Source organism: Procambarus clarkii, chromosome 34, assembly GCF_040958095.1.
Source record: "Procambarus clarkii isolate CNS0578487 chromosome 34, FALCON_Pclarkii_2.0, whole genome shotgun sequence".
In the NCBI taxonomy this organism is placed as follows: domain Eukaryota; kingdom Metazoa; phylum Arthropoda; class Malacostraca; order Decapoda; family Cambaridae; genus Procambarus; species Procambarus clarkii.
Window position 1 is genome coordinate 42,894,660 of NC_091183.1, and position 10,000 is coordinate 42,904,659.

The 10,000-nt window shown below is 48.0% G+C and overlaps 3 protein-coding genes across 4 annotated transcripts in view; 1 reads left to right on the forward strand and 2 right to left on the reverse strand.

The window, feature by feature from the left end:
- The window catches only part of LOC123761998 (serine/arginine-rich splicing factor 4-like), a 5,515-nt gene extending 1,434 nt beyond the window's left edge, over positions 1-4,081 (reverse strand). The window contains exons 1-4 of the mRNA XM_045748160.2: positions 3,943-4,081; positions 3,691-3,793; positions 2,246-3,053; positions 483-541 (exon numbers count right to left, since the gene is read on the reverse strand). Of these exons, the coding sequence (XP_045604116.2) occupies positions 483-541; positions 2,246-3,053; positions 3,691-3,793; positions 3,943-4,081 (1,109 nt within the window). The remainder of the gene's footprint in view (positions 1-482; positions 542-2,245; positions 3,054-3,690; positions 3,794-3,942) is intronic.
- Positions 1-10,000, forward strand: part of LOC123762141 (band 7 protein AGAP004871) — a 624,034-nt gene that overhangs the window by 105,616 nt on the left and 508,418 nt on the right. The gene's annotated exons all lie outside the window — the stretch shown is intronic.
- Positions 4,235-8,839, reverse strand: LOC138371072 (foot protein 1 variant 1-like). Its single transcript, XM_069335727.1, has 2 exons — positions 8,781-8,839; positions 4,235-5,018 (listed from the first exon to the last, which is right to left on the reverse strand). The coding sequence occupies exons 1-2, from the start codon at positions 8,837-8,839 to the stop codon at positions 4,235-4,237; spliced, it is 843 nt and encodes a 280-aa protein (XP_069191828.1).

Genomic DNA, 10,000 nt, shown 5'->3' on the forward strand with positions numbered 1-10,000 from the left:
TAATTTTAATCAATTTGTCTATGTTGAGTTATATTTAATATATTATTGATTTTTTAGCACCGGAAACACTTTGAGCGCTTTGAGTGGTGATGTGCATTTCCTCTCCTACACACATCCCACCAGGCCCTTTTGTCTGGTGGTGGTAGTCGGGGTGATAGTAGTGGTGGTTCCAAGTGGTGGTGATTGCTGGATGTGGTGGTTGATGTCATTTATGTATGACATCAACGGTTGATGAATTGTCAAGTGTATAATTTGTTAGGGATTAACTAGATAATCATCAAATCATTGCTATGATTTGACGAGGCTAGTGAAGAATTGTTCATCTTGTCTAATCCAACTTGTTCTCTAGTTGTAAATAGATTAGAATGCAGTGTTGCTCGTTGCTGTAATAGCCATCGTTAGTGGTTAGATAGGAGGAATGTTGGTTATAGCAATTAACAGCTTTATTTCACACTGCTATTTAGTCTGTCTACGGAACATACAGCGTTGTGATTACGGAACGTAATGGTGGAACGCTTCGTGTCACTGTAGGCTGATCCCACTGTGAAAATAAGACTTTTAATCAATATTTATTGCATTATTTCAATTCCTGTCTAATGTTAACTAGCCAACGGGCTTCTACGTATGTGAATAGCCTTCACTATTTCCGAAACATTCCCCCCACTGTGAAAAATTCTATATTAAGGTGGCAAGCGAGGCTGAGTATGGCCTCGCTAACGGCATCCCTCGCAGTGGATGCTGGAGCACAGGCTCAACCTCATCTCTATTCATCTCCAGCCGTCCGTGTGTTACTGCATCTTGTTGATGTGCATTTCCTCTCCTACACACATCCCACCAGGCCCTTTTGTCTGGTGATGGTAGTGGGGGTGGTAGTAGTGGTGGTTCCTAGTGGTGGTGATTGCTGGATGTGGTGGGGATTGTAAGTGGTGTTGTAGGGTGTATAGTGATGATTTTCTGCTTTTTTTCAAGTGGTGGTGAGTTATAATGTGATTTTTTTGTCAAGTGGTATTGATTTTTTTTGTGTGGATTTCTGGTGATGATTTTTGTGTGTGTGTGTGTGTGTGTGTGTGTGTGTGTGTGTGTGTGTGTGTGTGTGTGGATTTCTGGTGATGGTGATCGCTCTTGGTGGTGAATTCTGGTAATGGTGATTTTTAGCAGTGATTTCTGATTACGGTGATATCTGGTGGTTATCTGATGGTGAGGGTAGTTTATTTGTTTAACCACGAACTTGTGTTTTCTTAATTGGTGGTTACCCTGGAAACACAAACCGAAACTGTCTCTATTTTCCGCTTGTTACAACGGGTAATAAAGCTGTTACATCTTGGCTTAACGTGTTTATGACGTATTAAAACGTTGTCACAACTTGCTATATTGGTTGTTATAACTGGTTAGGAGGTGTTAAAACTTGTTCGAACGTTGTACCAACGTTTCGGTGTGTGTTTGGCGGGTAAGGCTTATAGCCCAAAGGCACCTCAACTCACTGGTCAATTTGCTCCTATTCCAAATGGTAAAATGGATCAAAGTTGGAGATCTTTCACCCTACAAAATGTCATATTTTCAGGAGTACCTGGATTAGAGTGAACAATGCCATTGTCGCAATTGGAGGCTTGGGTTTACAGACGTCTTCGTAACGTAAATAACGCGAAACTTGTGATTTATTTGTAATATGTTGCACTCAGTTATTCTACTGGGCGTTATGTACTCGCCTAGGTTGTGCTTGCGGGGGGTTGAGCTCTGGCTCTTTGGTCCCACCTGTGTATGTGTGGTCAAGGCGTTGGAGGAGAGCTTACTGGGTCGTCTCTCAACCCGTCCTCTTAAAAATAACGTCACTTTTGGCTGGTATGCGCACTATGGCCAAATTTGGACGTAATTTGAAATGAAATCGACTCACAAAAGTGACGTACTGTTCCGTTTTCTGTTTGAGTCGTCCGACCGACTCTGTAGTCTCGTGAGGGGCCAGATAAGTGGTTTTGTTGTGGATTTCTGATGGTGTTCTGCTGGTCGGTGGTGTTCTGCTGGTCGGTGGTGTTCTGCTGGTCGGTGGTGTTCTGCTGGTCGGTGGTGTTCTGCTGGTCGGTGGTGTTCTGCTGGCTGGTGTTCTCCCGGCTCCACACCACCACTGTGTTCTGAGTGCTGCTTCTCCAGTTGTGAGTGGCAAGAGAGGGACCCAGAAGTGGCCCCTCAGGAGATCAAGGGGCCCTCAAGTGGGTGGCAACGAGCGAGCCCCCCGTGCCATATCACTAACCATCTCGCTTGGCTTCCTCTTCCCTCCGTTCTGACTTCCTCTCTGTGCCTGACCTTTGACTTCCTCTTCGTGCCTGACCCTTGACTTCCTCTTCGTGCCTGACCCTTGACTTCCTCTTTGTGCCTGACCCTTGACTTCCTCTCTGTGCCTGACCTTTGACTTCCTCTTCGTGTCTGACCCTTGACTTCCTCTTCGTTCTTGACCCTTGACTTCCTCTTTGTGTCTGACCCTTGAATTCCTCTCTGTGCCTGATCCTTGACTTCCTCTTCGTGCCTGACCCTTGACTTCCTCTGTGTCTGACCCTTGACTTCCTCTTTGTGCCTGACCATTGACTTCCTCTTTGTGCCTGACCCTTGAATTCCTCTCTGTGCCTGATCCTTGACTTCCTCTTCGTGCCTGACCCTTGACTTCCTCTTTATGCCTGACCCTTGACTTCCTCTCTGTGCCTGACCTTTGACTTCCTCTTCGTGTCTGACCCTTGACTTCCTCTTTGTGCCTGACCCTTGACTTCCTCTTTGTGTCTGACCCTTGAATTCCTCTCTGTGCCTGATCCTTGACTTCCTCTTCGTGCCTGACCCTTGACTTCCTCTTTGTGCCTGACCCTTGACTTCCTCTCTGTGCCTGAACCTTGCCTTCCTCTTTGCACCTGACCTTTGATTTTCTGTTCCTGACCCTTGACTTCCTCCTTAGTGCCTGACCTTGACTTCCTCTTTTGGTGTCTCTTTCACACGAGTTTATCGGGTTTCCTCTTGGTGAGTCTTGGCTCGGTTTCCACCAGCTGTCTCTTCCTCCTCCTCTTCTTATTGTTCTATGTCCATTATTATGAAGGTTCTTAATTCGTTTTCATTTAGTTCTGTGTTCATCAGCTCTCTCTCTCTCTCTCTCTCTCTCTCTCTCTCTCTCTCTCTCTCTCTCTCTCTCTCTCTCTCTCTCTCTCTCTCTCCTCGTCAGGCTCTGCTGTCTGCTCCACAGCCAACTGTTCTCTGTGGTTCTCACTCCTGTTGTACCCACTAATATCCCTTCTACTCCCACTAATATCCCTTCTACACCCACTAACCACTAATATCCCTTCTACACCCACTAATATCTCTTCTACACCCACTAATATCCCTTCTACACCCACTAATATCCCTTCTACACCCACTAATATCCCTTCTACACCCACTAATATCTCTTCTACACCCACTAATATCTCTTCTACACCCACTAATATCCCTTCTACACCCATTAATATCTCTTCTACACCCACTAATATCCCTTCTACACCCACTAATATCCCTCCTACACCCACTCTCCCTCACAACATTCCTTCCCTCACACTTCCCCATCACCACACAAGCTCCCTCCTTCCCTCTATCCACCCTCTCTCCCATCCCCTCTCCCTCCCTCCCTCCCTCTTTCACTCGAGTTTTCCCTGTTCCTCTCCTATCCCTGACTTTCATTACCTCCGTTCTATTGCATTCCGGGCAAAGCAAGTGAGGGAATGTGGAATGGGTCGCCTCTTGGTCTCTCTCTTAGCTCCTGGGCCCCAGACAGTGTCAGCTGACTCTAGGGTAGATTTAAGGGTAAAAGATACTTACTTAAAATAACTTTGGTTGTGTTTTGAAGGTGTTGGTGAGAGTGGGTGGAGAATTTGGAGGCCCTCCACGGCTTGTTTACCCGGCACTGGCGGTCGAGTGCTTGCGAGGCGTTCATACTTATGACTCGTAGTGCATTATGGGGGGTCGAGTGTGACTCGTATAGCATTATGGGGGTCGAGTGTGGCTCGTAGAGCATTATGGGGGTCGAGTGTGGCTCGTAGAGCATTATGGGGGTCGAGTGTGGCTCGTAGACCATTGTGGGGGGTCGAGTGTGGCTCGTAGAGCATTATGGGGGTCGAGTGTGGCTCGTAGACCATTGTGGGGGGTCGAGTGTGTCTCGTAGAGCATTATGGGGGGTCGAGTGTGGCTCGTAGAGCATTATGGGGGGTCGAGTGTGGCTCGTAGAGCATTATGGGGGGTCGAGTGTGGCTCGTAGAGCATTATGGGGGTCGAGTGTGGCTCGTAGAGCATTATGGCGGTCGAGTGTGGCTCGTAGAGCATTGTGGCGGTCGAGTGTGGCTCGTAGAGCATTATGGGGGTCGAGTGAGGCTCGTAGAGCATTATGGGGGTCGAGTGTGGCTCGTAGAGCATTATGGCGGTCGAGTGAGGCTCGTAGAGCATTATGGGGGTCGAGTGAGGCTCGTAGAGCATTATGGCGGTCGAGTGTGGCTCGTAGAGCATTATGGGGGTCGAGTGTGGCTCGTAGAGCATTATGGGGGTCGAGTGTGGCTCGTAGAGCATTATGGGGGTCGAGTGTGGCTCGTAGAGCATTATGGGGGTCGAGTGAGGCTCGTAGAGCATTATGGGGGTCGAGTGTGGCTCGTAGAGCATTATGGGGGTCGAGTGTGGCTCGTAGAGCATTATGGGGGTCGAGTGTGACTCGTAGAGCATTATGGGGGTCGAGTGTGACTCGTAGAGCATTATGGGGGTCGAGTGTGACTCGTAGAGCATTATGGGGGTCGAGTGTGACTCGTAGAGCATTATGGGGGTCGAGTGTGACTCGTAGAGCATTATGGGGGTCGAGTGTGACTCGTAGAGCATTATGGGGGTCGAGTGTGACTCGTAGAGCATTATGGGGGTCGAGTGTGGCTCGTAGAGCATTATGGGGGTCGAGTGTGACTCGTAGAGCATTATGGGGGTCGAGTGAGGCTCGTAGAGCATGGCAGGTGTGGGGTTGAGAGCGCTGAGATTGGCTGTCTCAGGTCTGCAGTTTTTGTTAAACTCGAGTTCTGATTGGCTGCGTAGTCGCTGAAGGTAATCGGGTTGTTTAACGGGCTGGGTGGCCTGCCCCGTCCTCCTAAGGTTCCCCAACGTCAAGAAACTGTCGTACTAAAGTGCCCTTATCCTAACCTGCCAGAGGACCCAAAACAGAAAACGGGACAGCATGACACGAGCCGCTACTATTTTCTAGTACGATAATGTTTGACCGTATGTCAAGGTTGCGTCAAAAATGCGACGCTCTATTAGGATGACGTGTTGGTGTGGGGCCCAGGAGCTGGAGTGCTCTAATTGTAGCAAAGGGGCTGTACTTAACTGATTTGGGCTGTTTGTTCTGTTACATTACTTTGGGAATGAGGAATTTTGACGTCAAAATCCAATGTATTATTTGACTGGATAGATTGCCAAGCCAATCACCTGCAATGACCAAACGACCCTGTAATAATGTATTTAGTGGTCATTTAACTAAAATATAATTAGGTGTAACCATCAAAGAGGATCTAGCTCCTGGCCCTGACGATCCGAGTGGTCTCTCTATCCCCTTATCTACTCAAAGCTAACGACGCCTATTCAGGAATGACTGGGTCTGATTGGCTCATTACCTCGCAAGGTGACCCCATACATGATCAAGTCTCTCAGACAAAAATAGCAGATGTATCCCTATTTTTTTCAGACAGTGATGGAGAGTGTTCTCTTTGATTAGACTTGTAGAAGGAGTTAATATTACAGGCCAACCCTGCAGTCCTGTACCCACCCACACCATACAGCTGGGTGTGGTGTACCCCAGCCACACCATGCAGCTGGGTGTGGTGTTCCCAGCCACACCATGCAGCTGGGTGTGGTGTACCCCAGCCACACCATGCAGGTGGGTGTGGTGTACCCCAGCCACACCATGCAGCTGGGTGTGGTGTACCCCAGCCACACCATGCAGCTGGGTGTGGTGTTCCCAGCCACACCATGCAGCTGGGTGTGGTGTACCCCAGCCACACCATGCAGCTGGGTGTGGTGTATCCAGCCACACCATACAGCTGGGTGTGGTGTACCCCAGCCACACCATACAGCTGGGTGTGGTGTACCCAACCACACCATACAGCTGGGTGTGGTGTACCCAGCCACACCATACAGCTGGGTGTGGTGTACCCCAGCCACACCATACAGCTGGGTGTGGTGTACCCAGCCACACCATACAGCTGGGTGTGGTGTACCCCAGCCACACCATGCAGCTGGGTGTGGTGTTCCCAGCCACACCATGCAGCTGGGTGTGGTGTACCCAGCCACACCATACAGCTGGGGGTGGTGTACCCCAGCCACACCATGCAGGTGGGTGTGGTGTACCCCAGCCACACCATACAGCTGGGTGTGGTGTACCCCAGCCACACCATACAGCTGGGTGTGGTGTACCCCAGCCACACCATACAGCTGGGTGTGGTGTATCCAGCCACACCATACAGCTGGGTGTGGTGTATCCAGCCACACCATGCAGCTGGGTGTGGTGTATCCAGCCACACCATACAGCTGGGTGTGGTGTACCCCAGCCACACCATGCAGCTGGGTGTGGTGTACCCAGCCACACCATACAGCTGGGTGTGGTGTACCCCAGCCACACCATGCAGCTGGGTGTGGTGTACCCCAGCCACACCATACAGCTGGGTGTGGTGTACCCAACCACACCATACAGCTGGGTGTGGTGTACCCAACCACACCATACAGCTGGGTGTGGTGTACCCCAGCCACACCATACAGCTGGGTGTGGTGTACCCCAGCCACACCATGCAGCTGGGTGTGGTGTATCCAGCCACACCATACAGCTGGGTGTGGTGTACCCCAGCCACACCATACAGCTGGGTGTGGTGTATCCAGCCACACCATGCAGCTGGGTGTGGTGTATCCAGCCACACCATACAGCTGGGTGTGGTGTATCCAGCCACACCATGCAGCTGGGTGTGGTGTATCCAGCCACACCATGCAGCGAAGATTATACTCTCTGGGACGCTTCAGTATTGACGCCACTAAGGAACCAACTAGGGGGAGGTTCTCGGTGCCAGGATCAACGGTCAGAGTCGCCTTACGAACCCCGTCTTCAGTGCGGTGTTCGTAAGGCTTTCGTAAGGTTTCGAAAGGCTTTGTAAGGCTTTCGTAAGGATTCGTAAGGTTTCGAAAGGCTTTGTAAGGCTTTCGTAAGGTTTTGAAAGGTTTCGTAAGGCTTTCACAAGGATTCGAAAGGTTTCGAAAGGCTTCGTAAGGCTTTTGCAAGGATTCGAAAGGTTTCAAAAGGCTTCGTAAGGCTTTCGCAAGGATTCGAAAGGTTTCGAAAGGCTTCGTAAGGCTTTTGCAAGGATTCGAAAGGTTTCGAAAGGCTTCGTAAGGCTTTTGTAAGGATTCGAAAGGTTTCAAAAGGCTTCGTAAGGCTTTCGCAAGGATTCGAAAGGTTTCAAAAGGCTTCGTAAGGCTTCGTAACGTTTCATGAGGCGTACCGCGAGGACGTGCAGAGAGCCGTGGAGGAAGCCCACGTTGCATCACAACCCAGCTAATATAAAACTGAAGAAAGTCCAAAGAGCCTCGGCTGGCTGGATAGTAAGCGGGAAGTCCCGTGGACGTGACGCTCGGCCTTGGCAGGACTTAAAACATTTCGTTAAATTACGAAGCGCTGCGGAGGTGTCATTAGAGAATTGGAGGAGACGGTAAAAGGTGAGAAAGAGAGAGAGAGAGAGAGAGAGAGAGAGAGAGAGAGAGACTTTTTCTTTTCACCTTTTTTTATTAGGGAGGGAGGGATGTGTGGGGGGGAGGGGGAGGGGTTCATCGATATATTTTACCTGGGATTAAAAAAAAAACAGGTGGGTTTTTGTGTGTGGATAGTGAGGAAAAGCTGGGATATTAAAGGTGTGTGAGCTTTAGCTTATGGCGATATTTGATGGTGGTGGAGAGAGCCAAGGATGTATGGTGAGAGAGAGAGAGAGAGAGAGAGAGAGAGAGAGAGAGAGAGAGAGAGAGAGAGAGAGAGAGAGAGAGATGGGAAAACATCCGTTGCAGTCATGTCTAACTCTTCCAGGTATTTTGTATGTAAACAAAAAATTCAAGATGTTATGATACTTGTAAGACACTAGTGGGTGTAGCAAGAGTGAATCATAAGAGAAAAATAATAAGCTTCTTTAACTGGGTGGAAAATATAGTAAACAAATATCCGGAAAATAAGTCACAGCAACGTTTATGAAACAAATGAAGTGGACGAGGCGGTCAGCCCATCAGGCTGTAAACACTATCACTACATCTGCACATATTTAAGACAAGTAGCGGATTGGTCAACATTAACGCAGGCGATGAGTCACAATAACGTGGCTGAGGTATGTTGACCAATCCACACACTAGAAAATGAAGGGACGACGACGTTTCGGTCCGTCCTGGACCATTCTCATGTCGATTGTGACTTGAGAATGGTCCAGGACGGACCGAAACGTCGTCGTCCCTTCATTTTCTAGTGTGTGGATTGATCCACATTAACGCAACTACAACTATTTAGGGGATATATGTGTCTTATGGGGGCACTCTTACCACCACTCTCGGGTAGTCCTGGCTATTGTTTTCTAACTTAGTGAAACTGCAAGCATGAGCTGTTATCCTGAATTAACTCAGTTGAAACCTACTCCTAGAGACTCATTTATTTCATGTCTGGCACTATGACCACCTGTATGCTTACTAGTCCCCGTTCTTCTTTCTTGCTTTCCTTTCTCCCTTCTTACATTCCCTTCTTCTCTTCTCCTGCTCCTTCCACACCCTCTTTACCACTTCCTCTTTCCATCTTTATGTCTCCGTTCTCTCTGCTTTGGCCAATCTACATTCCTTTTCCTCTATATTTCTTCTTGATTTTCCTTCTAGTTCTTACTTCCTTCAAACAATAATTTCCTACTCTCTTTTTGATCCAACATTCTCTTCCATTCGTCCCACTGATTTAAAAGATAGAAGCTCATTATTGGGGGTGCTATATTAAGTTAGGTTCCATTTGTCCTTACTTTCTTTACAAATTTCTAATCCCACTGTTATTTGTACGTGTTTGACCTTTCATTTATTCTCAAATAAGTAAAGAAACGTTTAATTTCTTTTTCTCTCTCTCCACATCTCTCTTCCTTTCTCGTCTCTCTCAATTCCCTCATTTACTGATTACTTTAGCCTCCATATCTCTCCTCACAGCCTTTTTTCTTCCTTATATTTGCTTCCCAATCTTTACTCTCGCTGATTCTTTGTGATTTCCACTATTTTCTCTTCTTCTCCATTCGTCCCCGGGCTCTGCCCCCATCCACGCTACGTGATGCAGGTGCGCCGCGTGGAGCGATCACTCTATTGATAAATAATTGTATGTATATAATTAATTTTGTTTACTTGAAAGTATTCATAACTGCCTAATTCTGAAGAATGGGCCGAGAGCGATAAGGAGAGAGAGAGACAGGCAGAGAGAGGGAAGACACAGAGAGAGAGAGAGAGAGAGAGAGAGAGAGAGAGAGAGAGAGAGAGAGAGAGAGAGAGAGAGAGAGAGAGAGAAAGATTGGGGTGAGTACACACCTTCAAGTCCAGATTCGACAAAAAATATTGAAAAGTCAATAGAGTTCGATTACAACGCAACAAGCTTCCAACCATTAGACTATTTTATTTACATTTGTAGATGTGTATGGAGGCTGCCTCCACCATATAATGGTGGAGGCAGACTCCATACACATGTTATTGGCATAAGCGCAATAAGAGAAATGGAATGCATTAAGTGAAAATACATTTCATTCACTACTCTTAAACACTTAAATCTTGCTTTTATGTGTTTTTGGCTTACATGGGTACATGGTGTCAACCACCCCCTCTTCCCTGGGTTACAAGATCTGCTGTATCTGAGCTTGGCTAAGGTACACATTACAGAACAAAAGAAACCTGTGTGAAACCCTGATTGGGCTTCCTTTGCCAGCCTCAGGAACCT